We start from the raw sequence: 25,716 nt of genomic DNA on the forward strand, positions 1-25,716 counted from the left end.
CTCCCCGTGTCTCTGTGTGTCTCTCCCCATGCCTCTGTGTGTCTCTCCCCGCGTCTCTCCCCGCGTCTCTGTGTGTCTCTCCCCGTGTCTCTGTGTGTCTCACCCCGCGTCTCTCCCCGTGTCTCTGTGTGTCTCACCCCGCGTCTCTCCCCGCGTCTCTCCCCGTGTCTCTGTGTGTCTCTCCCCATGCCTCTGTGTGTCTCTCCCCGCGTCTCTCCCCGCATCTCTGTGTGTCTCTCCCCGTGTCTCTGTGTGTCTCACCCCGTGTCTCTCCCCGCGTCTCTGTGTGTCTCACCCCGCGTCTCTCCCCGCGTCTCTCCCCGCGTCTCTGTGTGTCTCACCCCGCGTCTCTCCCCGTGTCTCTGTGTGTCTCACCCCGCGTCTCTCCCCGCGTCTCTCCCCGTGTCTCTGTGTGTCTCTCCCCATGCCTCTGTGTGTCTCTCCCCGCGTCTCTCCCCGCGTCTCTGTGTGTCTCTCCCCGTGTCTCTGTGTGTCTCTCCCCGCGTCTCTCCCCGCGTCTCTCCCCGTGTCTCTGTGTGTCTCACCCCGTGTCTCTCCCCGCGTCTCTGTGTGTCTCACCCCGCGTCTCTCCCCGCGTCTCTGTGTGTCTCTCCCCATGCCTCTGTGTGTCTCACCCCGTGTCTCTCCCCGCGTCTATGTGTGTCTCTCCCCGCGTCTCTCCCCGTGTCTCTGTGTGTCTCTCCCCGCGTCTCTCCCCGTGTCTCTCCCCGTGTCTCTGTGTGTCTCACCCCGTGTCTCTCCCCGCGTCTCTGTGTGTCTCACCCCGTGTCTCTCCCCGCGTCTCTGTGTGTCTCACCCCGTGTCTCTCCCCGTGTCTCTCCCCGCGTCTCACCCCGTGTCTCACCCCGCGTCTCTCCCCGCGTCTCTCCCCGTGTCTCTGTGTGTCTCTCCCCATGCCTCTGTGTGTCTCTCCCCGCGTCTCTCCCCGCGTCTCTGTGTGTCTCTCCCCGTGTCTCTGTATGTATCTCACCCCGTGTCTCACCCCGTGTCTCACCCCGTGTCTCTCCCCGTGTCTCACCCCGTGTCTCACCCCGTGTCTCTCCCCGTGTCTCACCCCGTGTCTCTCCCCGTGTCTCACCCCATGTCTCTGTGTGTATCTCACCCCGTGTCTCACGCCGTGTCTCTCCCCGTGTCTCACCCCATGTCTCTGTGTGTATCTCACCCCACGTCTCTGTGTGTATCTCACCCCGTGTCTCACCCCGTGTCTCTCCCGTGTCTCACCCCGTGTCTCTCCCCGTGTCTCTGTGTATCTCACCCCGTGTCTCACCCCGTGTCTCACGCCGTGTCTCTCCCCGTGTCTCACCCCATGTCTCTGTGTGTATCTCACCCCACGTCTCTGTGTGTATCTCACCCCGTGTCTCACCCCATGTCTCTCCCGTGTCTCACCCCGTGTCTCTCCCCGTGTCTCTGTGTATCTCACCCCGTGTCTCACCCCGTGTCTATCCCCGCGTCTCTCCCCGCGTCTCTCCCCGCGTCTCTGTGTGTATCTCACCCCACGTCTCTGTGTGTATCTCACCCCGTGTCTCACCCCGTGTCTCTCCCGTGTCTCACCCCGTGTCTCTCCCCGTGTCTCTGTGTGTCTCACCCCGCGTCTTTCCCCGCGTCTCACCCCGTGTCTCTCCCCGTGTCTCTGTGTGTCTCACCCTGCGTCTCTCCCCGTGTCTCACCCCGTGTCTCTCCCCGTGTCTCTGTGTGTCTCACCCCGCGTCTCTCCCCGCGTCTCTCCCCGCGTCTCTCCCCGCGTCTCTGTGTGTCTCTTCCCGTGTCTCTGTGTGTCTCACCCCGTGTCTCTCCCCGCGTCTCTCCCCGTGTCTCTGTGTGTCTCACCCCGTGTCTCTCCCCACGTCTCACCCCGTGTCTCTGTGTGTCTCTCCCCGTGTCTCTCCCCGCGTCTCACCCCGTGTCTCTGTGTGTCTCTCCCCGCGTCTCTCCCCGCGTCTCTCCCCGCGTCTCTCCCCGTGTCTCTGTGTGTCTCTCCCCGTGTCTCTGTGTGTCTCACCCCGTGTCTCACCCCGCGTCTCTCCCCGTGTCTCTGTGTGTCTCACCCCGCGTCTCTCCCCGCGTCTCTCCCCGTGTCTCTGTGTGTCTCTCCCCATGCCTCTGTGTGTCTCTCCCCGCGTCTCTCCCCGTGTCTCTGTGTGTCTCTCCCCGTGTCTCTGTGTGTCTCTCCCCGCGTCTCTCCCCGCGTCTCTCCCCGTGTCTCTGTGTGTCTCTCCCCGTGTCTCTCCCCGCGTCTCACCCCGTGTCTCTGTGTCTCTCCCCGCGTCTCTCCCCGCGTCTCTCCCCGCGTCTCTCCCCGCGTCTCTCCCCGTGTCTCTGTGTGTCTCTCCCCGTGTCTCTGTGTGTCTCACCCCGCGTCTCTCCCCGTGTCTCTGTGTGTCTCACCCCGCGTCTCTCCCCGCGTCTCTGTGTGTCTCTCCCCATGCCTCTGTGTGTCTCTCCCCGCGTCTCTCCCCGCGTCTCTGTGTGTCTCTCCCCGTGTCTCTGTGTGTCTCACCCCGTGTCTCTCCCCGCGTCTCTGTGTGTCTCACCCCGCGTCTCTCCCCGCGTCTCTCCCCGCGTCTCTGTGTGTCTCACCCCGCGTCTCTCCCCGTGTCTCTGTGTGTCTCACCCCGCGTCTCTCCCCGCGTCTCTCCCCGTGTCTCTGTGTGTCTCTCCCCATGCCTCTGTGTGTCTCTCCCCGCGTCTCTCCCCGCGTCTCTGTGTGTCTCTCCCCGTGTCTCTGTGTGTCTCTCCCCGCGTCTCTCCCCGCGTCTCTCCCCGTGTCTCTGTGTGTCTCTCCCCGCGTCTCTCCCCGCGTCTCTCCCCATGCCTCTGTGTGTCTCTCCCCGCGTCTCTCCCCGCGTCTCTGTGTGTCTCTCCCCGTGTCTCTGTGTGTCTCACCCCGTGTCTCTCCCCGCGTCTCTGTGTGTCTCACCCCACGTCTCTCCCCGCGTCTCTCCCCGTGTCTCTGTGTGTCTCTCCCCATGCCTCTGTGTGTCTCTCCCCGCGTCTCTCCCCGCGTCTCTGTGTGTCTCTCCCCGTGTCTCTGTGTGTCTCACCCCGCGTCTCTCCCCGTGTCTCTGTGTGTCTCACCCCGCGTCTCTCCCCGCGTCTCTCCCCGTGTCTCTGTGTGTCTCTCCCCATGCCTCTGTGTGTCTCTCCCCGCGTCTCTCCCCGCATCTCTGTGTGTCTCTCCCCGTGTCTCTGTGTGTCTCACCCCGTGTCTCTCCCCGCGTCTCTGTGTGTCTCACCCCGCGTCTCTCCCCGCGTCTCTCCCCGCGTCTCTGTGTGTCTCACCCCGCGTCTCTCCCCGTGTCTCTGTGTGTCTCACCCCGCGTCTCTCCCCGCGTCTCTCCCCGTGTCTCTGTGTGTCTCTCCCCATGCCTCTGTGTGTCTCTCCCCGCGTCTCTCCCCGCGTCTCTGTGTGTCTCTCCCCGTGTCTCTGTGTGTCTCTCCCCGCGTCTCTCCCCGCGTCTCTCCCCGTGTCTCTGTGTGTCTCACCCCGTGTCTCTCCCCGCGTCTCTGTGTGTCTCACCCCGCGTCTCTCCCCGCGTCTCTCCCCGCGTCTCTGTGTGTCTCTCCCCATGCCTCTGTGTGTCTCACCCCGTGTCTCTCCCCGCGTCTATGTGTGTCTCTCCCCGCGTCTCTCCCCGTGTCTCTGTGTGTCTCTCCCCGCGTCTCTCCCCGTGTCTCTCCCCGTGTCTCTGTGTGTCTCACCCCGTGTCTCTCCCCGCGTCTCTGTGTGTCTCACCCCGTGTCTCTCCCCGCGTCTCTGTGTGTCTCACCCCGTGTCTCTCCCCGTGTCTCTCCCCGCGTCTCACCCCGTGTCTCACCCCGCGTCTCTCCCCGCGTCTCTCCCCGTGTCTCTGTGTGTCTCTCCCCATGCCTCTGTGTGTCTCTCCCCGCGTCTCTCCCCGCGTCTCTGTGTGTCTCTCCCCGTGTCTCTGTGTGTCTCACCCCGTGTCTCTCCCCGCGTCTCTGTGTGTCTCACCCCGCGTCTCTCCCCGCGTCTCTCCCCGTGTCTCTGTGTGTCTCTCCCCGCGTCTCTCCCCGTGTCTCTGTGTGTCTCTCCCCGCGTCTCTGTGTGTCTCACCCCGCGTCTCTCCCCGTGTCTCTGTGTGTCTCACCCCGCGTCTCTCCCCGCGTCTCTCCCCGTGTCTCTGTGTGTCTCACCCCGTGTCTCTCCCCATGCCTCTGTGTGTCTCTCCCCGCGTCTCTCCCCGCGTCTCTGTGTGTCTCTCCCCGTGTCTCTGTGTGTCTCTCCCCGCGTCTCTCCCCGCGTCTCTCCCCGTGTCTCTGTGTGTCTCACCCCGTGTCTCTCCCCGCGTCTCTGTGTGTCTCACCCCGTGTCTCACCCCGTGTCTCTCCCCGTGTCTCTGTGTGTCTCACCCCGTGTCTCTCCCCGTGTCTCTGTGTGTCTCTCCCCGTGTCTCTCCCCGCGTCTCACCCCGTGTCTCTCCCCGCGTCTCTCCCCGCGTCTCTGTGTGTCTCACCCCGCGTCTCTCCCCGTGTCTCTCCCCGCGTCTCTCCCCGCGTCTCACCCCGTGTCTCTGTGTGTCTCTCTCCGTGTCTCTGTGTGTCTCTCCCCGCGTCTCTCCCCGCGTCTCTCCCCGTGTCTCTCCCCGCGTCTCTCCCCGCATCTCTGTGTGTCTCTCCCCGCGTCTCTCCCCGTGTCTCTCCCCGCGTCTCTCCCCGCGTCTCTCCCCGCGTCTCTCCCCGCGTCTCCCCCCGCGCCGCAGCCCCCTGCTGCAGCGGCAGCATGCGTTTGAGACTGACATTGAGCAGCGCATGGGGAGGCTGGAGTCTGTGATCCTGCGCGTTCAGAACTCGGCACCTCGCACTCCGCGCGCGGAGAGGGCTCGGGCACTCCCACTCATACAGGTAGTGCTCACCGCCGCTCACCGCCGCTCACCGCCGCTCACCGACGCTCACCGACGCTCACCGCCGCTCACCACCGCTCACCGCCGCTCACCGACGCTCACCGACGCTCACCGACGCTCACCGACGCTCACCGCCGCAGCTGAGGTGCATCGAGTCGCCAGCTACTCGCTGACCTCGTGTGACCACATCAAGGGTGGGTGGGTGGGTGAGCGGGTGGGTGAGTGGGTGGGTCGGTGGGTAAGTGGGTGAGTGAGTGGGTGAGTGAGTGGGTGAGTGAGTGGGCGAGTGAGTGGGTGGGTCGGTGAGTGAGTGGGTGAGTGAGTGGGTGAGTGGGTGAGTGAGTGGGTGGGTCGGTGGGTAAGTGGGTGAGTGAGTGGGTGAGTGAGTGGGCGAGTGAGTGGGTGGGTTGGTGGGTAAGTGGGTGAGTGAGTGGGTGAGTGAGTGAGTGGGCGAGTGAGTGGGTGGGTCGGTGGGTAAGTGGGTGAGTGAGTGGGTGAGTGAGTGGGCGAGTGAGTGGGTGGGTCGGTGGGTAAGTGGGTGAGTGAGTGGGTGAGTGAGTGAGTGGGCGAGTGAGTGGGTGGGTCGGTGGGTAAGTGGGTGAGTGAGTGGGCGAGTGAGTGGGTGGGTCGGTGGGTAAGTGGGTGAGTGAATGGGCGAGTGAGTGGGTGGGTCGGTGGGTAAGTGGGTGAGTGAGTGGGTGAGTGAGTGGGTGAGTGAGTGGGTGGGTCGGTGGGTAAGTGGGTGAGTGAGTGGGCGAGTGAGTGGGTGGGTCGGTGGGTAAGTGGGTGAGTGAGTGGGTGAGTGAGTGGGCGAGTGAGTGGGCGAGTGAGTGGGTGGGTCGGTGGGTAAGTGGGTGAGTGAGTGGGTGAGTGAGTGGGCGAGTGAGTGGGCGAGTGAGTGGGTGGGTCGGTGGGTAAGTGGGTGAGTGAGTGGGTGAGTGAGTGGACGAGTGAGTGGGTGGGTCGGTGGGTAAGTGGGTAAGTGGATGAGCGGGTGTGTGGGTACGTGAATGAGCGGGTTCGTGAATCTGTGAGCACTTGCATAGGTGGGTCAGGGAATGAGTGAGTGGGTGGTGGGTGGGTGAGTGAATGGGTGGGTGGGTGGGTGGGCGGACGAGCGGGTGAGCGGGTGAGTGGGTGTGTGGGTAAGTGGATGAGCGGGTCAGTGGGTGTGTGGGTGAGCGAGTGGGTGACTCTGTGAGCAATTGCATAGGTGGGTCAGGGAATGAGTGAGTGGGTGGTGGGTGGGTGAGTGAATGGGTGGGTGGGTGGGTAAGTGGGTGAGTGGGCAAGCGAGTGAATCTGAACAAGTGGGTGGGTGGGTGAGGGAAAGAGTGAGTGGGCGGTGGGTGGACGAGTGGGCGGGTAGTGGAGTGGTTGGGTGAGTGGGCAGGTGGGTGGGTGAGTGAATGGGTGAGTGGGTGGGTGGGTGAGTGAGTAGGTGAGTGAGTGAGTGGGTGAGTGAGTGGGTGAGCGAGTGGGGGAATTGGTGAGCGAGTTCATATTTCTTTTGCACCTCACGTAGCCAACCGTGCAAATTCATCATCGTCACTCATCCACCCACTCACCCATTCATTCACTCACCCACCCACTGACCCATTCATTCACTCACCCACCCACCCACTCACCCATTCATTCACTCACTCACCCATTCATTCACTCACCCACCCATTCATTCACTCACCCACCCACTCACCCATTCATTCACTCACCCACTCACCCATTCATTCACTCACCCACCCACTCACCCATTCACTCACCCACCCACCCACTCACCCATTCATTCACTCACCCACCCACCCACTCACCCATTCATTCACTCACCCACCCACTCACCCATTCATTCACTCACCCACCCACTCACCCATTCATTCACTCACCCACTCACCCATTCATTCACTCACCCACCCACTCACCCATTTATTCACTCACCCACCCACCCACTCACCCATTCATTCACTCACCCACCCACCCACTCACCCATTCATTCACTCACCCACCCACTCACCCATTCATTCACCCACCTACTGACCCATTCATTCACTCACCCACCCACTCACTCATTCATTCACCCACCCACTGACCCATTCATTCACTCACCCACCCACCCACTCACCCATTCATTCACTCACCCACCCACCCATTCATTCACTCACCCACCCCTCACCCATTCATTCACCCACCCACTGACCCATTCATTCACTCACCCACCCACCCACTCACCCATTCATTCACTCACCCACCCACTCACCCATTCATTCACCCACCCACTGACCCATTCATTCACCCACCCACCCACTCACCCATTCATTCACCCACCCACCCGTTCACCCACCCACTCACCCACCCACCCATTTACCCACCCACCCACTCACCCATTCACTCATCCACCCACTCACCCACCCACTCACCCATTCACTTACTCACCCACTCACCCACCCACTCACCCACCCACTCACTCATTCACTCACCCACCCACCCACTCACCCATTCACTTATTCACCCACTCACCCACCCACTCACTCATTCATTCACCCATTCACCCACCCACCCACCCACTCACTCATACACCCACCCACTCACCAATTCACCCATTCACCCACCCACCCACTCACCCACCCACTCACCCATTCACTTACTCACCCACTCACCCACCCACTCACCCACCCACTCACTCATTCACTCATCCACCCACTCACCCATTCACTTACTCACCCACTCACCCACCCACTCACTCATTCATTCACCCATTCACCCACCCACTCACTCATACACCCACCCACTCACCAATTCACCCACTCACCCATTCACCCACCCACTCACCCACCCACTCACCCATTCACTTACTCACCCACCCACTCACTCATTCATTCACTCACCCACCCACTCACCCATGCACTTACTCACCCACTCACCCACCCACTCACTCATTCATTCACCCACTCACCCATTCACCCACCCACCCACTCACCCATTCATTCACCCACCCACTCACTCACTCACCCACTCACCCACCCACCCACCCACTCACCCCACCCACCCACCAACCACGTATGTACCGTATGTTCGACTTCTTTTGCAACCCTCCGTAGCCAACCGTGCTAATCGGAGGTGCGCCTATTATTTTTTTACTACGTTGTGGTCGTGCCTGGCAGCAAAGAAAATGGGCCCTGGCATGTGACACGATTGATGACCGAATGGCGAGGAATGATTCACACCGGTTGCCATGGAATGTGTCGCCCGGTTCCCCCGGCTCTGCAGCAAATGAAAGTGCAGCCACTGAAGGCGCTGAACCTGGACCCGGAGTCCAACCGGGGTACAAGGAAAGTCAAAAGGCAGGCGAGGGTAGCTCCACTCACTGGTGAGTCGCGCTCGCTCGCTCACCCAGCCACTCAACTACCCACCCAGCCGCTCGCCTACCCGCCCAGCCGCTCAGCTACACACTCAGCCGCTCAACTACTCACCCAGCCACTCACCCAGCCACTCGCCCAGCCACTCACCTACTCACCCAGCCACTCAACTACTCACCCAGTCACTCACCCAGCCACTCAACTACCCACCCAGCCGCTCGCCTACCCGCCCAGCCGCTCGCCTACCCACCCAGCCACTCAGCTACACACTCAGCCGCTCAACTACCCGCCCAGCGACTCAACTACTCACCCAGCCACTCAGCTACACACTCAGCCACTCAACTACCCACCCAGCCGCTCGCCTACCCGCCCAGCCACTCAGCTACACACCCAGCCACTCAACTTCCCACCCAGCCACTCACCCAGCCACTCAACTACCCCCTCAGCCACTCAACTACTCACCCAGCCACTCGCCCAGCCACTCACCTACCCACCCAGCTACTCAACTACTCACCCAGCCACTCAACTACCCGCCCAGCCACTCAACTACCCACCCAGCCACTCACCTACTCACCCAGCCGCACACCCAGCCACTCACCCAGCCGTTTAACCAGCCACTCACCTACTCACCCAGCTACTCACCTACTCACACAGCCACTCACCTACTCACCCAGCTACTCATCTACTCACCCAGCCACTCACCTACTCACCCAGCTACTCATCTACTCACCCAACCACTCACCTACTCACTTAGCCACTCACCTACCCACCCAGCCACTCACCTACTCATGCAGCCACTCACCTACCCACCCAGCCGCTCACCTACTCACCCAGCCGCTCGCCTACCCACCCAGCCACTCACCTACCCACCCAGCCACTCGCCTACTCACTTAGCCACTCACCTACCCACCCAGCCACTCACCTACTCACGCAGCCACTCACCTACTCACGCAGCCCCTCGCCTACTCACCCAGCCACTCACCTACTCACGCAGCCACTCACCTACCCACCCAGCCACTCACCTACTCACCCAGCCGCTCACCTACTCACCCAGCCACTCACCTACTCACCCAGCCACTCACCTACTCACCCAGCCACTCACCTACTCACCCAGCCGCTCACCTACTCACCCAGCCGCTCACCCAGCCACTCACCCAGCCGCTTAACCAGCCACTCACCTACTCACTTAGCCACTCACCTACTCACCCAGCCACTCACCTACTCACCCAGCCACTCACCTACTCACCCAGCCACTCACCTACTCATCCAGCCCCTCACCTACTCACCCAGCCACTCACCTACTCACCCAGCCCCTCACCTACTCACCCAGCCACTCACCTACTCACCCAGCCGCTCGCCTACTCACCCAGCCACTCACCTACTCACCCAGCCCCTCACCTACTCACCCAACCACTCACCTGCTCACCCAACCACTCACCTACTCACCCAGCCGCTCGCCTACTCACCCAACCACTCAACAACTCACCCGGCCACTCACCCAGTCACTCACCCAGCCGCTCACCTACTCACCCAACCACTCACCTGTTCACCCAGCCACTCACCTACTCACCCAGCCACTCAACTACTCAATCAGCTGCTCAACTACGAATGATGTTGACAATGGTGGTAATGATGGTGACGATGGTAGCGATGACGATGCTAGTGACGATGATGGTAGTGGTGATGATGGTCGTGGCGATGATGTTGGCGATGGTGGTGATGATGGTAGCGATGACGATGCTAGTGACGATGATGGTAGTGGTGATGATGCTCGTGACGATGATGTTGACGATGGTGGTGGCGATGGTGACGATGGCAGCGATGACGATGATGGTAGTGGTCATGATGGTCGTGACGATGATGATGTTGGCGATGGTGGTGATGATGTTGGCGATGGTGGTGATGATGGTGACGATGGCGGTGATTTAGGCGATGGCGGTGATGTTGGCGATGGTGGTGATGATGGTGACGATGGCGGTGATTTAGGCGATGGCGGTGATGTTGGCGATGGTGGTGATGATGGTGACGATGGCGGTGATTTAGGCGATGGCGGTGATGTTGGCGATGGTGGTGATGATGGTGACGATGGCGGTGATTTTGGCGATGGCGGTGATGTTGGCGATGGTGGTGATGATGGTGACGATGGCGGTGATTTAGGCGATGGCGGTGATGATGGTGACGATGGCGGTGATTTAGGCGATGGCGGTGATTTAGGCGATGGTGGTGATGATGGTGACGATGGTGGTGATTTAGGCGATGGCGGTGATGTTGGCGATGGTGGTGATGATGGTGACGATGGCGGTGATGATGGTGACGATGGCGGTGATTTAGGCGATGGCGGTGATGTTGACGATGGTGGTGATGATGGTGACGATGGCGGTGATGATGGTGACGATGGCGGTGATTTAGGCGATGGTGGTGATGATGTTGGCGATGGCGGTGATTTAGGCGATGGCGGTGATGATGGTGACGATGGCGGTGATTTAGGCGATGGCGGTGATTTAGGCGATGGTGGTGATGATGGTGACGATGGCGGTGATTTAGGCGATGGCGGTGATGTTGGCGATGGTGGTGATGATGGTGACGATGGCGGTGATGATGGTGACGATGGCGGTGATTTAGGCGATGGCGGTGATGTTGACGATGGTGGTGATGATGGTGACGATGGCGGTGATTTAGGCGATGGTGGTGATGTTGGCGATGGCGGTGATGATGGTGACGATGGTGGTGATGATGGTGACGATGGTGGCGGTGATGGTGACGATGGTGATGATGGTGGCGATGGCGGTGATGATGGTGACGATGGCGGTGATTTAGGCGATGGCGGTGATTTAGGCGATGGCGGTGATGTTGGTGATGGTGGTGATGATGGTGACGATGGCAGTGATGTTGACGATGGCGGTGATTTAGGCGATGGCGGTGATGATGGTGACGATGGCGGTGATTTAGGCGATGGTGGTGATGATGGTGACGATGGCGGTGATTTAGGCGATGGCGGTGATGTTGTGTTCCTCTGTGTGCAGCACACAACTCTGTGGACTCGCATCGAGTGAAGAGATCGAAGGTGAGTGGCAGGCACGGAGAGACAGAGAGAGAGACAGAGAGAGACAGAGAGAGAGAGACAGAGAGAGAGAGACAGAGAGAGAGAGAGAGACAGAGAGAGAGACAGAGAGAGACAGAGAGAGACGGAGAGAGAGACGGAGAGACACAGAGAGAGAGACGGAGAGAGACAGAGAGACACAGAGAGAGAGACAGAGAGAGACAGAGAGAGAGAGACAGAGAGAGAGAAAGACGGAGAGAGATGGAGAGAGACAGAGAGAGACACATAGAGACACAGAGAGAGAGAGACAAAGAGAGACGGAGAGAGAGACGGAGAGAGAGACGGAGAGAGAGACAGAGAGAGAGATGGAAAGAGACAGAGAGAGAGACAGAGAGAGACGGAGAGAGACGGAGAGAGACGGAGAGACAGAGAGGTAGAGAGAGAGAGACGGAAAGAGAGAGACACACAGAGACAGTGACACACACAGAGACATTGAAACACAACACACAGAGACAGTGAAACACACACAGAGAGACACACACACACAGAGATAGAGAGACACACACACATAGAAAGAGAGACACACATACCGAGACAGTGAGACACAGAGACAGAGAGACACATAGAGACAGAGACACACACCGAGACAGTGAGACACAGAGAGACACACACAGAGACAGAGAGACACACACACAGAGACAAACACACACTGACACACACACACACAACACAACAACAACAACCGGCATTCGCCACTAAGTGGCGGTGACGTCACCACGACGCTTGTGCCAGGCCATGTGCACCTTGAGGCCACGTGAAGTGTCGAACGCCCGCTGGCAGGAAGTCACGGGGCAGACCCAGGTGCCACGGGTCGACTGAATGAGATGACTGAGATGACTGGCTGGTGCACCACCTGTGCCCCCTGCTGTGCCAACCTGCTGTGCTTTAGCCACCTGGCGCTCCGCTCGTTGTTTTGAGCGTCGCTCATCCGCCCTCCGTTGTTGTTGGAGGGCGACTGCCTCCAACTGCCCAGTCGCAGCGTCCTTCACGAGCCTCCTCCACAGAGGCCGATCTTGACACCGCTGGTACCAGTCATCGGCAAGTCCACTCAACTCCACGTCCTCCTGTACCACATCACTCCATCTCTTCTCCAGCCCGTGCTGCGCCCATTTAGCCCCCTTGATCCGGCCGAACAAAAGCTGTTTCGGCATGCGGTGGCTGGGCATGCGGGCTACATGACCCAGCTAACGCAGCCTTGCCTGCCGGAGGAGCTCACCGATGGGACCTTGCCCAGATCTTTCAAGAATTTGTGAGCTCCTCACACAATCCAGCCTGGTTAAACCCAGGATGGATTGTAGGCAGGCTACCCTAAATGTTTCTAACCGGTGAAGATGTTCCATTAGGGGGGTCCACGTTTCGCAAGCGTAGAGAAGGGAGGGAATGACCGTGGCCGAGAAGACCTGAAGCTTAGTGCGGAGCGACAGACCATGTAGCTTCCACACAGCGTTACGCAACCGATTAAAAGATATTGCCGCTCGACTGATTCGGAGTGAGACCTCTGCTGTTAAACTGGAGCCGGTCATAAGCACACTGCTCAGGTATGGGAAACTCTCCACTCTCTCCACAACTGCCCCATCACCGATTGGGAGTTGTTGGGGTGGAGTGTCCGATGGTACAAAATACCCAGGCAGGTGCTTAGTTTTGGTGGGGCTGATGGTAAGGCCCCATCTCTTAGTGGCACGCTCCAGTCCCAGCAGCAGCGTCTCCAACTCCTCCTCTGAATGAGCAGCTATTACCAAATCATCGGCATACATGACGTGGTTGAGCAATAGGGAGCCATCCCTTGACCGCACCCGGGCACCGATCAGCCTCCCATTATATCTGTACCAAATGGAGAATCCCCCGGTACAGCTATTGAAAGCTTCACGAACTACGTGGTCAAAATAGATGTTAAATAATGTTGGAGCCAGAGGACATCCCTGTTGCTCCCCAAGGTGTACAGGGAATGGCTCTGACTCCCGGCCACGTAGTTTTACCCGGGCCCGCTCATCATCATGAAGGTCCTTAATGATCGTGAGCAGAGGGTCAGGTACTCCAAAAGCACGAAGAACAACCCAGAGCCCAGGCCTACTGATGGTATCATAGGCCTTGACCAGGTCAATAAAGCAGAGATGTAGGTCTTGCTGGAATTCCCTACACCTCTGCTGTAGCAGACGGACAGAAAATATGGCATCTGTGCAGGACCGCCCTTTCCTGAAACCGCATTGGGGCTCCGCAAGCCTCTCCTCAGCGTGCCTGGCAAGGCGATGTTGAATAATCCTTGCCAGGACCTTTCCCGGCACACTGAGGAGTGAGATGCCCCTGTAGTTGTTACAGTCTGTGCGGTCCCCATTCTTAAAGAGGGAGGCCATCAGGGCATCCTTCCAATCCTGCGGAACCCGTCCAGTGGTCCTGACTGTTGTTATGATGTCATATAGGCCAGTCTGTGCACAAACGCCACCCTCCCTCAGCATTTTGCTTGGGAGCTCATCTCTGCCCGCTGCCTTTCCTGGTCTCAGACTCCGGATTGCCTTCAGTACTTCCTCAACTGATGGCACCTCAGCCAGCCACTCACAGGGGGTCACTTCCAATATTTGAGGTACTGCAGCCTCAGCAGGGTCATCCTCACTTTGTGCCACGATGTTTTCCTGGCTGAGGGATTTTCCCTCCCCCAGGACCTCACAGAAATGCTCAGCAAATCTGCAAACCTGTTCCTGGGGGTCGGGGATTGGGTCACCGTTTTTTCCCCTAATGATGGTAATAGGTGTGGCGCTGCAGGTTACTTTTTTGATGGAGTTACATTGAGATTTGTGATCACGGGCCACTGAGGCAGACTCCATCTCCTCAGCAACCCGCGACCACCACCCATCCTTGCAGCGCCCCACGGCTCTTCGAACCTCAGAGCGAAGGCTGCGTTAAGCCTCCTCATTCTCTGACGTGGGATTCTGTAGCCGATGACAGTGGGCCTGTCGCTTTTTCTCAACCATCCTGAACACCTCCTCTATCAGCCAAGGTCTCTGGGGAGGTCTGGACCGCGTACCCAAAGCAGCCAATGCAGCTGCATGAGTGACAGTCCTAAACCTCGCCCATTTACCCTCGACATCAGGAGGAGTGGGGGACGATGCCAACCCCAACCGCAGGCGATGATTAAATTCTTGCTTGAAACTTTCATCAGCTAGCTGAGACCAGGCTAGGTTGGAATGGGGTCCTGGGTGTACACCCACCACCGGAGTGGAAGAATGGCAGGCACATCTTACAGATGACAAGTCGATGGTCAGAGGGCAGATCAGCTCCACGGTAGGTCCTGGTGTCAAGGACATGGCCTCGCATCCGCTGGTCCGTCACTACGTAGTCCAGCAGATGTTCTTGCTTGGACCCGGCATGCATCCGTGATGTTGTGTGGATGCGCCGATGCCGGAACAGCGTGTTGGTAATTACAAGCCCATGCGCTGCACAGAAGTCTAGCACCCTCCTACCGTTGTTATTGAGCTGATCTGGCCCATGCCCTCCAATCACTCCAGACCAGGTGCCAGCATCATGACCAACTCAGGCATTGAAGTCACCCAACATGATGACTCTATCCCGACGGGCCACTTTAGCCAGCACCTGTGACAGGAGTTCATAGAAGGCACCTGACTCATCGGCTTTGCCTGCATCCCTCCACGGATGTTCGTCTTCGGTGGGGGCATAAGTAACCACGACCACCACTCCTCGCCTCCGATTGATGGGAAGGCGAGCCCAAAGTAGCCTGGGGCTTACAGCTTCCCACACCTCACCGCCACGCTCCCACGCCCCCTTCATTCTTTTGTTCAAAAGAAGAGCCACACCCTGTTGTTTGGCAGTCTGCTGCCCCGAGTAGAGGACTGTCCATCCCTCATGGTGGCAGCAGCCAGAACCGGTCCACCGGACCTCCTGAATGCCACAGAGATTCAGGTGGTACCGGTCCAGCTCCCGACAGAGGAGTGGCAGCCTTTCCTCCGCAGTGAGCGTTCGAACATTCCACGTGGCCACACGAAGTGGCTTTTCGTTGTTTCTGGCGGAGCCCCGAGGGTAGAGATTCAATCTCCTGGCTCCGCCAATTCGGGTTTGGCCAGGAGACGTCATAGACGCCTGTCCCCCCGGGGCCTCCGGCACAAGCTTATTAGTTAGATATTTTAGACGTGGTTTCGTGGTAATTTTTTTTTAAGGTGGAGGGGTTACCAGCCCCTCGCACCCGTCCAGAGCCCCCGTTTAGCCACTGTGGTGGTCACAGATGCCATGAGGGGAGGAGCCAATCGGAATTGGCTCCTCCCCCCACAGCACTGTCCACAACAGAGTTGCCCGTCCGGCACCACGAGGATGTAGGGCGTTGTTTTGCCGGACACAGAGAGACACACACACAGAGGCACGCACACAGAGACAGAGAGACACACACAAAGACACACACACAGAGACACACACACAGAGACACACAGAGACAGAGAGACACACACCGAGACAGAGACACAGAGAGACACACACAGAGACAGAGAGACACACACACAGAGACAGAGAGACACACAGAGACACACCCATAGACACACACAGAGACACACACAGAGACACACACCGTGACAGAGCGACACAGAGAGAAGCACACAGTAGACAGAGACACACACACAGAGACACACACAGAGACACTTGACAGAGCGACCCAGAGAGACGCACACAGAGACAGAGACACACACACGCACCGAGACAGTGAGACACGCACGCATACCGAGACAGTGAGACACACACACAGAGACACACACCGTGACAGAGCGACACAGAGAGACACACACCGGGACAGAGACACACACACAGAGACAGAGAGACACACACACAGACACAGAGAGACACACACAGAGACACACACAGAGACAGAGAGACACACACACACAGAGACACACACAGAGACACACACAGAGACAGAGACACACACAGAGACACACACGGAGACACACACAGAGACACACAGAGACAGAGAGACACACACACAGAGACACAGAGACACACACACCGAGACAGAGAGACACACACAGAGACAGAGACACACACACCGAGACAATGAGACACGCACGCATACCGAGACAGTGAGACACACACAGAGACACACACACAGAGACACACACAGAGACAGACACAGAGACACACACACAGAGACACACACAGAGACACACACCGTGACAGAGAAACACACACAGAGACAGTGAGACACACAGAGGCACACACCGTGACAGAGAGACACAGTGAGACACACACACAGAGACACACACACACACCGTGACAGAGAGACACAGAGAGACACACAGAGACAGAGAGACACACAGAGACAGAGAGACACACACAGAGAGACACACACCGAGACAGAGAGACACGCACACATACCTAGCCAGTGAGACGCACAGCACAGACACCGAGAGGCACACACAGAGACACACACAGAGACAGAGAGACACACACAGAGACAGAGAGACACACACAGAGACAGAGACACACACACCGTGACAGAGAGACACAGAGAGACACACACGCATACCGAGACAGTGTGAGACGCACAGCACAGACACCGAGAGGCACACACAGAGACACACACACAGAGACACACACACACCGTGACAGAGAGACACAGAGAGACACACAGAGACACACACACACCGTGACAGAGAGACACAGAGAGACACACAGAGACACACATACCTAGACAGTGAGACGCACAGCACAGACACCGAGAGGCACACACAGAGACACACACACCGTGACAGAGAGACACAGAGAGACACACAGAGACACACACACACACACCGTGACAGAGAGACACAGAGAGACACACAGAGACACACACCGTGACAAAGAGACACAGAGAGGCACACACACACACACCGTGACAGAGAGACACAGAGAGACACACACAGAGACACACACACAGAGACACACACACACACCGTGACAGAGAGACACAGAGAGACACACAGAGACACACATACCGAGACAGTGAGACGTACAGCACAGACACCGAGAGGCACACACAGACACACACACAGAGACACAGAGACACACACACACACTGTGACAGAGAGACACAGAGAGACACACAGAGACACACACACACACCGTGACAGAGAGACACACAGAGAGACACACAGAGACACACACACAGAGACACACACACACCGTGACAGAGAGACACAGAGAGACACACAGAGACACACACACACACCGTGACAGAGAGACACAGAGAGACACACAAAGACACACACACACACACCGTGACAGAGAGACACACACAGAGACACACACACACACCGTGACAGAGAGACACAGAGACACACACACACACACCGTGACAGAGAGACACACAGAGACACACACACACACCGTGACAGAGAGACACAGAGAGACACACAGAGACACACACACACACCGTGACAGAGAGACACACAGAGACACACACACCGTGACAGAGAGACACACAGAGACACACAGAGACACACACACACACACCGTGACAGAGAGACACACAGAGACACACACACCGTGACAGAGAGACACAGAGAGACACACATAGACACACACACACCGTGACAGAGAGACACACAGAGACAGAGACACACACCGTGACAGAGAGACACAGAGAGACACACAGAGACAGAGACACACACCGTGACAGAGAGACATAGAGAGACACACAGAGACACACACACACCGTGACAGAGAGACACAGAGAGACACACAGAGACACACACACATACCGAGACAGTGAGAGACGCACAGCACAGACACCGAGAGGCACACACAGACACACACACAGAGACACAGAGACACACACACACACACACCGTGACAGAGAGACACACAGAGACACACACACCGTGACAGAGAGACACACAGAGACACACAGAGACACACACACACACACCGTGACAGAGAGACACACAGAGACACACACACCGTGACAGAGAGACACAGAGAGACACACAGACACACAGAGACACACACCGTGACAAAGAGACACAGAGAGGCACACACACACACACACCGTGACAGAGAGACACACAGAGACACACAGAGACACACACACACCGTGACAGAGAGACACAGAGAGACACACACAGAGACACACACACACTGTGACAGAGAGACACAGAGAGATACACAGAGACACACACACACACCGTGACAGAGAGACACACAGAGACACACACACACACCGTGACAGAGAGACACAGAGAGACACACAGAGACACACACACCGTGACAGAGAGACACACAGAGACATACACACACACCGTGACAGAGAGACACAGAGAGACACACAGAGACACACATACCTAGACAGTGAGACGCACAGCACAGACACCGAGAGGCACACACAGAGACACACACACACACCGTGACAGAGAGACACAGAGAGACACACAGAGAGACACACACAGAGACAGAGAGACACAGAGAGACACACAGAGACACACACACACACCGTGACAGAGAGACACAGAGACACACACAGAGACACACACACACACACCGTGACAGAGAGACACAGAGAGACACACACAGAGACACGCACACAGAGACACACACACACATACACACCGTGACAGAGAGACACACAGAGAGACACAGAGAGACACACAGAGACACACACACCGTGACAGAGAGACACACAGAGAGACACGCATACCGAGACAGTGAGAGACGCACAGCACAGACACCGCGTGGCACCGATGAGACTCCAGCGCCACCACCCCCCCGCTCCCCGGCAGCCGGACGAGGCGTTGGCCGAGGGCGACGAAGTGGCGGTGACCCCGTTGCCGGACGAGGACGAGCTCAGGCGCCGGATTCTGAGCAAGCTCAACGATGGCGGGATCCGCTGTCTCATGGAGCTGCAGAAGATCGGCAGGAAGAGGGCCGAGCTGCTGCAGGGCTGGAGGACAGTGCGGGGACCCTTCACTCGGGTGGGTCGCCCACGGCTGGTGCTGGAGAGGTGGTGCTGGGTGGGCCGGTGGGTGGGTGGATGGGTGGGTGAGTAGGTTAGGTGGATGGGTGAGTAGGTGGGTGAGTAGGTGGGTGGATGGGTGGGTGGATGGGTGGGTGGATGGGTGGGTGGGTGAATGGGTGGATGGGTGGGTGGGTGGATGGATGGATGGGTGGGTGGGTGAATGGGTGGGTGAATGGGTGAATGGGTGGATGGGTGGGTAGATGAATGGGTGGATTGGTGGATGAGTTGGTGGATGGGTGGATTGGTGGGTGGGTGGGTGGGTAGATGGGTGGGTGGGTGAATGGGTGGGTTGATGGGTGGGTTGATGGGTGGATGGGTGGGTTGTGTGGATGGGTTGGTGGGTGAATGGGTGGATGGGTAGGTGGGTGAATGGGTGGGTGAATGGGTGGGTGGATGGGTGGGTGGATGGGTAGATGGCTGGTTGGGTGAATGGGTGGGTGGGTGGGTGAATGGGTGGGTGGGTGAATGGGTGGGTGGATGGGTGGATGGGTGGATGGGTGGGTAGATGAATGGGTGGATGGGTGGGTGGATTGGTGGATGGATGGGTGGGTGGATGGGTGGGTGGGTGAATGGGTGGGTGAATGGGTGGGTGAATGGGTGGGTGGATGGGTGTGTGGATGGGTGGGTGGATGGGTGGGTGGATGGGTGGGTGAATGGGTGGGTGGATGGGTGGATGGGTGGGTGGGTGAATGTGTGGGTGGATGGGTGGATGGGTGGGTGAATAGGTGGGTGAATGGGTGGGTGGATGGGTGGATGGGTGGGTGGGTGAATGTGTGGATAGGTGGGTGGGTGGGTGGATGGGTGGATGGGTGGGTTGGGTGGATGGGTGGGTGGGTTGGGTGGATGGGTTGGTGGGTGGATGGGTTGGTTTTGGATGGGTGGGTGGGTTTTGGATGAGTGGGTGGTTGTTTGGGTTTAGGATGGATGGGTGGGTGGGTTTTGCATGATTGGGTGGGTGGGTTTAGGATGGATGGGTTTAGGATAGATGGGTGGTTGGGTTTTGGATGGATGGGTGGGTGGGTTTAGGATGGATGGGTGGCTGGGTTTTGGATGGATGGGTGGGTGGGTTTAGGATGGGTGGGTTGGTGGGTTTTTGGTGGGTGGTTGTTTGGGTTTTGGATGGGTGGGTGGGTTTAGGATGGATGAGTGGGTGGGTTTTGGATGGGTGGGTGGGTGGGTTTAGGATGGATGAGTGGGTGGGTTTAGGATGGGTGGGTTGGTGGGTTTTTGGTGGGTGGTTGTTTGGGTTTAGGATGGATGGGTGGGTTTTGGATGAATGGGTGGGTGGGTTTAGGATAGGTGGGTGGGTGGGTTTAGGATGGATGGGTGGGTGGGTTTTTGGTGGGTGGTTGTTTGGGTTTAGGATGGATGGGTGGGTGGGTTTAGGATGGGTGGGTGGGTTTTTGGTGGGTGGTTGTTTGGGTTTAGGATGGATGGGTCGGTGGAGGAGGAGGACAAGTGGTGGGGGGAAAGCAGACAAAGCCGAAAGTTAATTGTCGTCGTAGGCCGATGAGTCCTTCACCCCTAGCCCTCCCCTCTCGCCTGAGTGATCCTGCCCGGGGAGCTCACTCGAGCCAGGCAGGGCACCCGGGCGCGAGGAGACCGATGCGATCTCCCCTCCCCCTCCCTTTGTCTCTCCTCCTTCAGATCGAGGACCTGGAAAAGGTGGAGGGGATGACGGCCAAGTGGGTGGAGTCGTTTATCAAGGTGAGAGGGGGACTCCGGGAGACCGGGTCTCAGGGTGGGAGAGACTCACTCAGGGAGACCGGGTCTCAGGGTGAGAGAGACTCAGGGAGACCGGGTCTCAGGGTGAGAGAGACTCAGGGAGACCGGGTCTCAGGGTGAGAGAGACTCAGGGAGACCGGGTCTCAGGGTGAGAGAGACTCAGGGAGACCGGGTCTCAGGGTGAGAGAGACTCAGGGAGACTGGGTCTCAGGGTGAGAGAGACTCAGGGAGACCGGGTCTCAGGGTGAGAGAGACTCACTCAGGGTGAGAGAGACTCAGGGAGACCGGGTCTCAGGGTGAGTGAGACTCAGGGAGACCGGGTCTCAGGGTGAGAGAGACTCAGGGAGACCGGGTCTCAGGGTGGGAGAGACTCAGGGAGACCGGGTCTCAAGGTGAGAGAGACTCAGGGAGACCAGGTCTCAGGGTGAGAGAGACACAGGGAGACCGGGTCTCAGGGTGGGAGAGACTCAGGGAGACCGGGTCTCAGGGTGAGAGAGACACAGGGAGACCGGGTCTCAGGGTGAGAGAGACTCCGGGAGACCGGGTCTCAGGGTGAGAGAGACTCAGGGAGACCGGGTCTCAGGGTGAGAGAGACTCAGGGAGACCAGGTCTCAGGGTGGGAGAGACTCAGGGAGACCGGGTCTCAGGGTGAGAGAGACTCAGGGAGACCGGGTCTCAGGGTGAGAGAGACTCCGGGAGACCGGGTCTCAGGGTGAGAGAGACTCAGGGAGACTGGGTCTCAGGGTGAGAGAGACTCAGGGAGACCGGGTCTCAGGGTGAGAGAGACTCAGGGAGACCGGGTCTCAGGGTGAGAGAGACTCAGGGAGACCGGGTCTCAGGGTGAGAGAGACTCAGGGAGACCGGGTCTCAGGGTGAGAGAGACTCAGGGAGACCGGGTCTCAGGGTGACAGACTCAGGGAGACCGGGTCTCAGGGTGAGAGAGACTCAGGGAGACCGGGTCTCGGGGTGAGAGAATCGGGGAGACCGGGTCTCAGGGTGAGAGAGACTCAGGGAGACCGGGTCTCAGGGTGAGAGAGACTCAGGGAGACCAGGTCTCAGAGTGAGAGAGACTCAGGGAGACCGGGTCTCAGGGTGAGTGAGACTCAGGGAGACCGGGTCTCAGGGTGAGAGAGACTCCGGGAGACCGGGTCTCAGGGTGAGAGAGCCTCAGGGAGACCGGGTCTCAGGGTGAGAGAGACTCAGGGAGACCGGGTCTCAGGGTGAGAGAGACTCAGGGAGACCGGGTCTCAGGGTGGGAGACTCAGGGAGACCGGGTCTCAGGGTGAGTGAGACTCAGGGAGACCGGGCCTCAGGGTGAGAGAGACTCAGGGAGACCGGGTCTCAGGGTGTGAGAGACTCAGGGAGACCGGGTCTCAGGGTGAGAGAGACTCAGGGAGACTGGGTCTCAGGGTGAGAGAGACTCAGGGAGACCGGGTCTCAGGGTGAGAGAGACTCACTCAGGGTGAGAGAGACTCAGGGAGACCGGGTCTCAGGGTGAGTGAGACTCAGGGAGACCGGGTCTCAGGGTGAGAGAGACTCAGGGAGACCGGGTCTCAGGGTGGGAGAGACTCAGGGAGACCGGATCTCAAGGTGAGAGAGACTCAGGGAGACCAGGTCTCAGGGTGAGAGAGACACAGGGAGACCGGGTCTCAGGGTGGGAGAGACTCAGGGAGACCGGGTCTCAGGGTGAGAGAGACACAGGGAGACCGGGTCTCAGGGTGAGAGAGACTCCGGGAGACCGGGTCTCAGGGTGAGAGAGACTCAGGGAGACTGGGTCTCAGGGTGAGAGAGACACAGGGAGACCGGGTCTCAGGGTGAGAGAGACTCCGGGAGACCGGGTCTCAGGGTGAGAGAGACTCAGGGAGACCGGGTCTCAGGGTGAGAGAGACTCAGGGAGACCAGGTCTCAGGGTGGGAGAGACTCAGGGAGACCGGGTCTCAGGGTGAGAGAGACTCAGGGAGACCGGGTCTCAGGGTGAGAGAGACTCCGGGAGACCGGGTCTCAGGGTGAGAGAGACTCAGGGAGACTGGGTCTCAGGGTGAGAGAGACTCAGGGAGACCGGGTCTCAGGGTGAGAGAGACTCAGGGAGACCGGGTCTCAGGGTGAGAGAGACTCAGGGAGACCGGGTCTCAGGGTGAGAGAGACTCAGGGAGACCGGGTCTCAGGGTGAGAGAGACTCAGGGAGACCGGGTCTCAGGGTGACAGACTCAGGGAGACCGGGTCTCAGGGTGAGAGAGACTCAGGGAGACCGGGTCTCGGGGTGAGAGAATCGGGGAGACCGGGTCTCAGGGTGAGAGAGACTCAGGGAGACCGGGTCTCAGGGTGAGAGAGACTCAGGGAGACCAGGTCTCAGAGTGAGAGAGACTCAGGGAGACCGGGTCTCAGGGTGAGTGAGACTCAGGGAGACCGGGTCTCAGGGTGAGAGAGACTCCGGGAGACCGGGTCTCAGGGTGAGAGAGCCTCAGGGAGACCGGGTCTCAGGGTGAGAGAGACTCAGGGAGACCGGGTCTCAGGGTGAGAGAGACTCAGGGAGACCGGGTCTCAGGGTGGGAGACTCAGGGAGACCGGGTCTCAGGGTGAGTGAGACTCAGGGAGACCGGGCCTCAGGGTGAGAGAGACTCAGGGAGACCGGGTCTCAGGGTGTGAGAGACTCAGGGAGACCGGGTCTCAGGGTGAGAGAGACTCAGGGAGACTGGGTCTCAGGGTGAGAGAGACTCAGGGAGACCGGGTCTCAGGGTGAGAGAGACTCACTCAGGGTGAGAGAGACTCAGGGAGACCGGGTCTCAGGGTGAGTGAGACTCAGGGAGACCGGGTCTCAGGGTGAGAGAGACTCAGGGAGACCGGGTCTCAGGGTGGGAGAGACTCAGGGAGACCGGGTCTCAAGGTGAGAGAGACTCAGGGAGACCAGGTCTCAGGGTGAGAGAGACACAGGGAGACCGGGTCTCAGGGTGGGAGAGACTCAGGGAGACCGGGTCTCAGGGTGAGAGAGACACAGGGAGACCGGGTCTCAGGGTGAGAGAGACTCCGGGAGACCGGGTCTCAGGGTGAGAGAGACTCAGGGAGACCGGGTCTCAGGGTGAGAGAGACTCAGGGAGACCAGGTCTCAGGGTGGGAGAGACTCAGGGAGACCGGGTCTCAGGGTGAGAGAGACTCAGGGAGACCGGGTCTCAGGGTGAGAGAGACTCCGGGAGACCGGGTCTCAGGGTGAGAGAGACTCAGGGAGACTGGGTCTCAGGGTGAGAGAGACTCAGGGAGACCGGGTCTCAGGGTGAGAGAGACTCAGGGAGACCGGGTCTCAGGGTGAGAGAGACTCAGGGAGACCGGGTCTCAGGGTGAGAGAGACTCAGGGAGACCGGGTCTCAGGGTGAGAGAGACTCAGGGAGACCGGGTCTCAGGGTGACAGACTCAGGGAGACCGGGTCTCAGGGTGAGAGAGACTCAGGGAGACCGGGTCTCGGGGTGAGAGAATCGGGGAGACCGGGTCTCAGGGTGAGAGAGACTCAGGGAGACCGGGTCTCAGGGTGAGAGAGACTCAGGGAGACCAGGTCTCAGAGTGAGAGAGACTCAGGGAGACCGGGTCTCAGGGTGAGTGAGACTCAGGGAGACCGGGTCTCAGGGTGAGAGAGACTCCGGGAGACCGGGTCTCAGGGTGAGAGAGCCTCAGGGAGACCGGGTCTCAGGGTGAGAGAGACTCAGGGAGACCGGGTCTCAGGGTGAGAGAGACTCAGGGAGACCGGGTCTCAGGGTGGGAGACTCAGGGAGACCGGGTCTCAGGGTGAGTGAGACTCAGGGAGACCGGGCCTCAGGGTGAGAGAGACTCAGGGAGACCGGGTCTCAGGGTGTGAGACTCAGGGAGACCGGGTCTCAGGGTGAGAGAGACTCAGGGAGACCGGGTCTCAGGGTGAGAGACTCACTCAGGGAGACCGGGTCTCAGGGTGAGAGAGCCTCATCCCTCCCCTCCCTGCATCCCTCTCCTCCCTCCCTCCCATTCCTCTCCCTTTCTCTCTCCGCAGGCGAACTTGCTGGTGCAGATTTGACAGGAGGGGTGGAGGTTGCGCGGGAAGGACAGCAAACTAAACACGCAGACTCACTGGTTTTAAATACATTCGTTTTCAATGCAAAATCTGTGCCAGTCTTTGATTATTATCCGTGTGGTGAGTCTGTGGGTCTGTGTGTGGTGAGCCTGTGGGTCTCTGTGTGGTAAGTCTGTGGGTCTCTGTGTGGTGAGTCTGTGGGTATCTGTGTGAGTCTGTGGGTCTTTGTGTGGTGAGTCTGTGGGTCTCTGTGTGGTGAGTCTGTGGGTCTCTGTGTGGTGAGTCTATGGGTCTCTGGTCTCTGTGTGGTGAGTCTGTGGGTCTCTGTGTGGTGAGTCTGTGGGTCTCTGTGTGGTGAGTCTATGGGTCTCTGGTCTCTGTGTGGTGAGTCTATGGTTCTCTGTGTGGTGAGTCTATGGGTCTGTGTGTGGTGAACCTGTGGGTCTGTGTGTGGTGAGTCTCTGTGTGGTGAGTCTGTGGGTCTTTGTGTGGTGAGCCTGTGGGTCTCTGTGTGGTGAGTCTATGGGGATCTGTGTGGTGAGTGTGGGTCTGTGTGTGGTGAGCCTGTGGGTCTCTGTGTGGTGAGTCTATGGGTCTCTGGTCTCTGTGTGGTGAGTATATGGTTCTCTGTGTGATGAGTCTAT

General features: G+C 58.8%; 1 protein-coding gene across 1 annotated transcript in view; it reads left to right on the forward strand.

The window, feature by feature from the left end:
* Positions 1-25,161, forward strand: part of KIF22 (kinesin family member 22) — a 45,434-nt gene extending 20,273 nt beyond the window's left edge. The window contains exons 10-15 of the mRNA XM_076056756.1: positions 4,743-4,884; positions 8,145-8,244; positions 11,257-11,297; positions 19,079-19,270; positions 20,962-21,021; positions 25,052-25,161. Coding sequence (XP_075912871.1) covers positions 4,743-4,884; positions 8,145-8,244; positions 11,257-11,297; positions 19,079-19,270; positions 20,962-21,021; positions 25,052-25,075 — 559 coding nt within the window. The 3' untranslated portion in view covers positions 25,076-25,161. The remainder of the gene's footprint in view (positions 1-4,742; positions 4,885-8,144; positions 8,245-11,256; positions 11,298-19,078; positions 19,271-20,961; positions 21,022-25,051) is intronic.
* Positions 25,162-25,716: the final 555 nt, after the last annotated feature.

This window comes from Petromyzon marinus, chromosome 77, assembly GCF_048934315.1.
Source record: "Petromyzon marinus isolate PM22_M1 ecotype Great Lakes invasive population chromosome 77, UKy_Petmar_22M1.pri1.0, whole genome shotgun sequence".
Taxonomy (NCBI): Eukaryota; Metazoa; Chordata; class Hyperoartia; order Petromyzontiformes; family Petromyzontidae; genus Petromyzon; species Petromyzon marinus.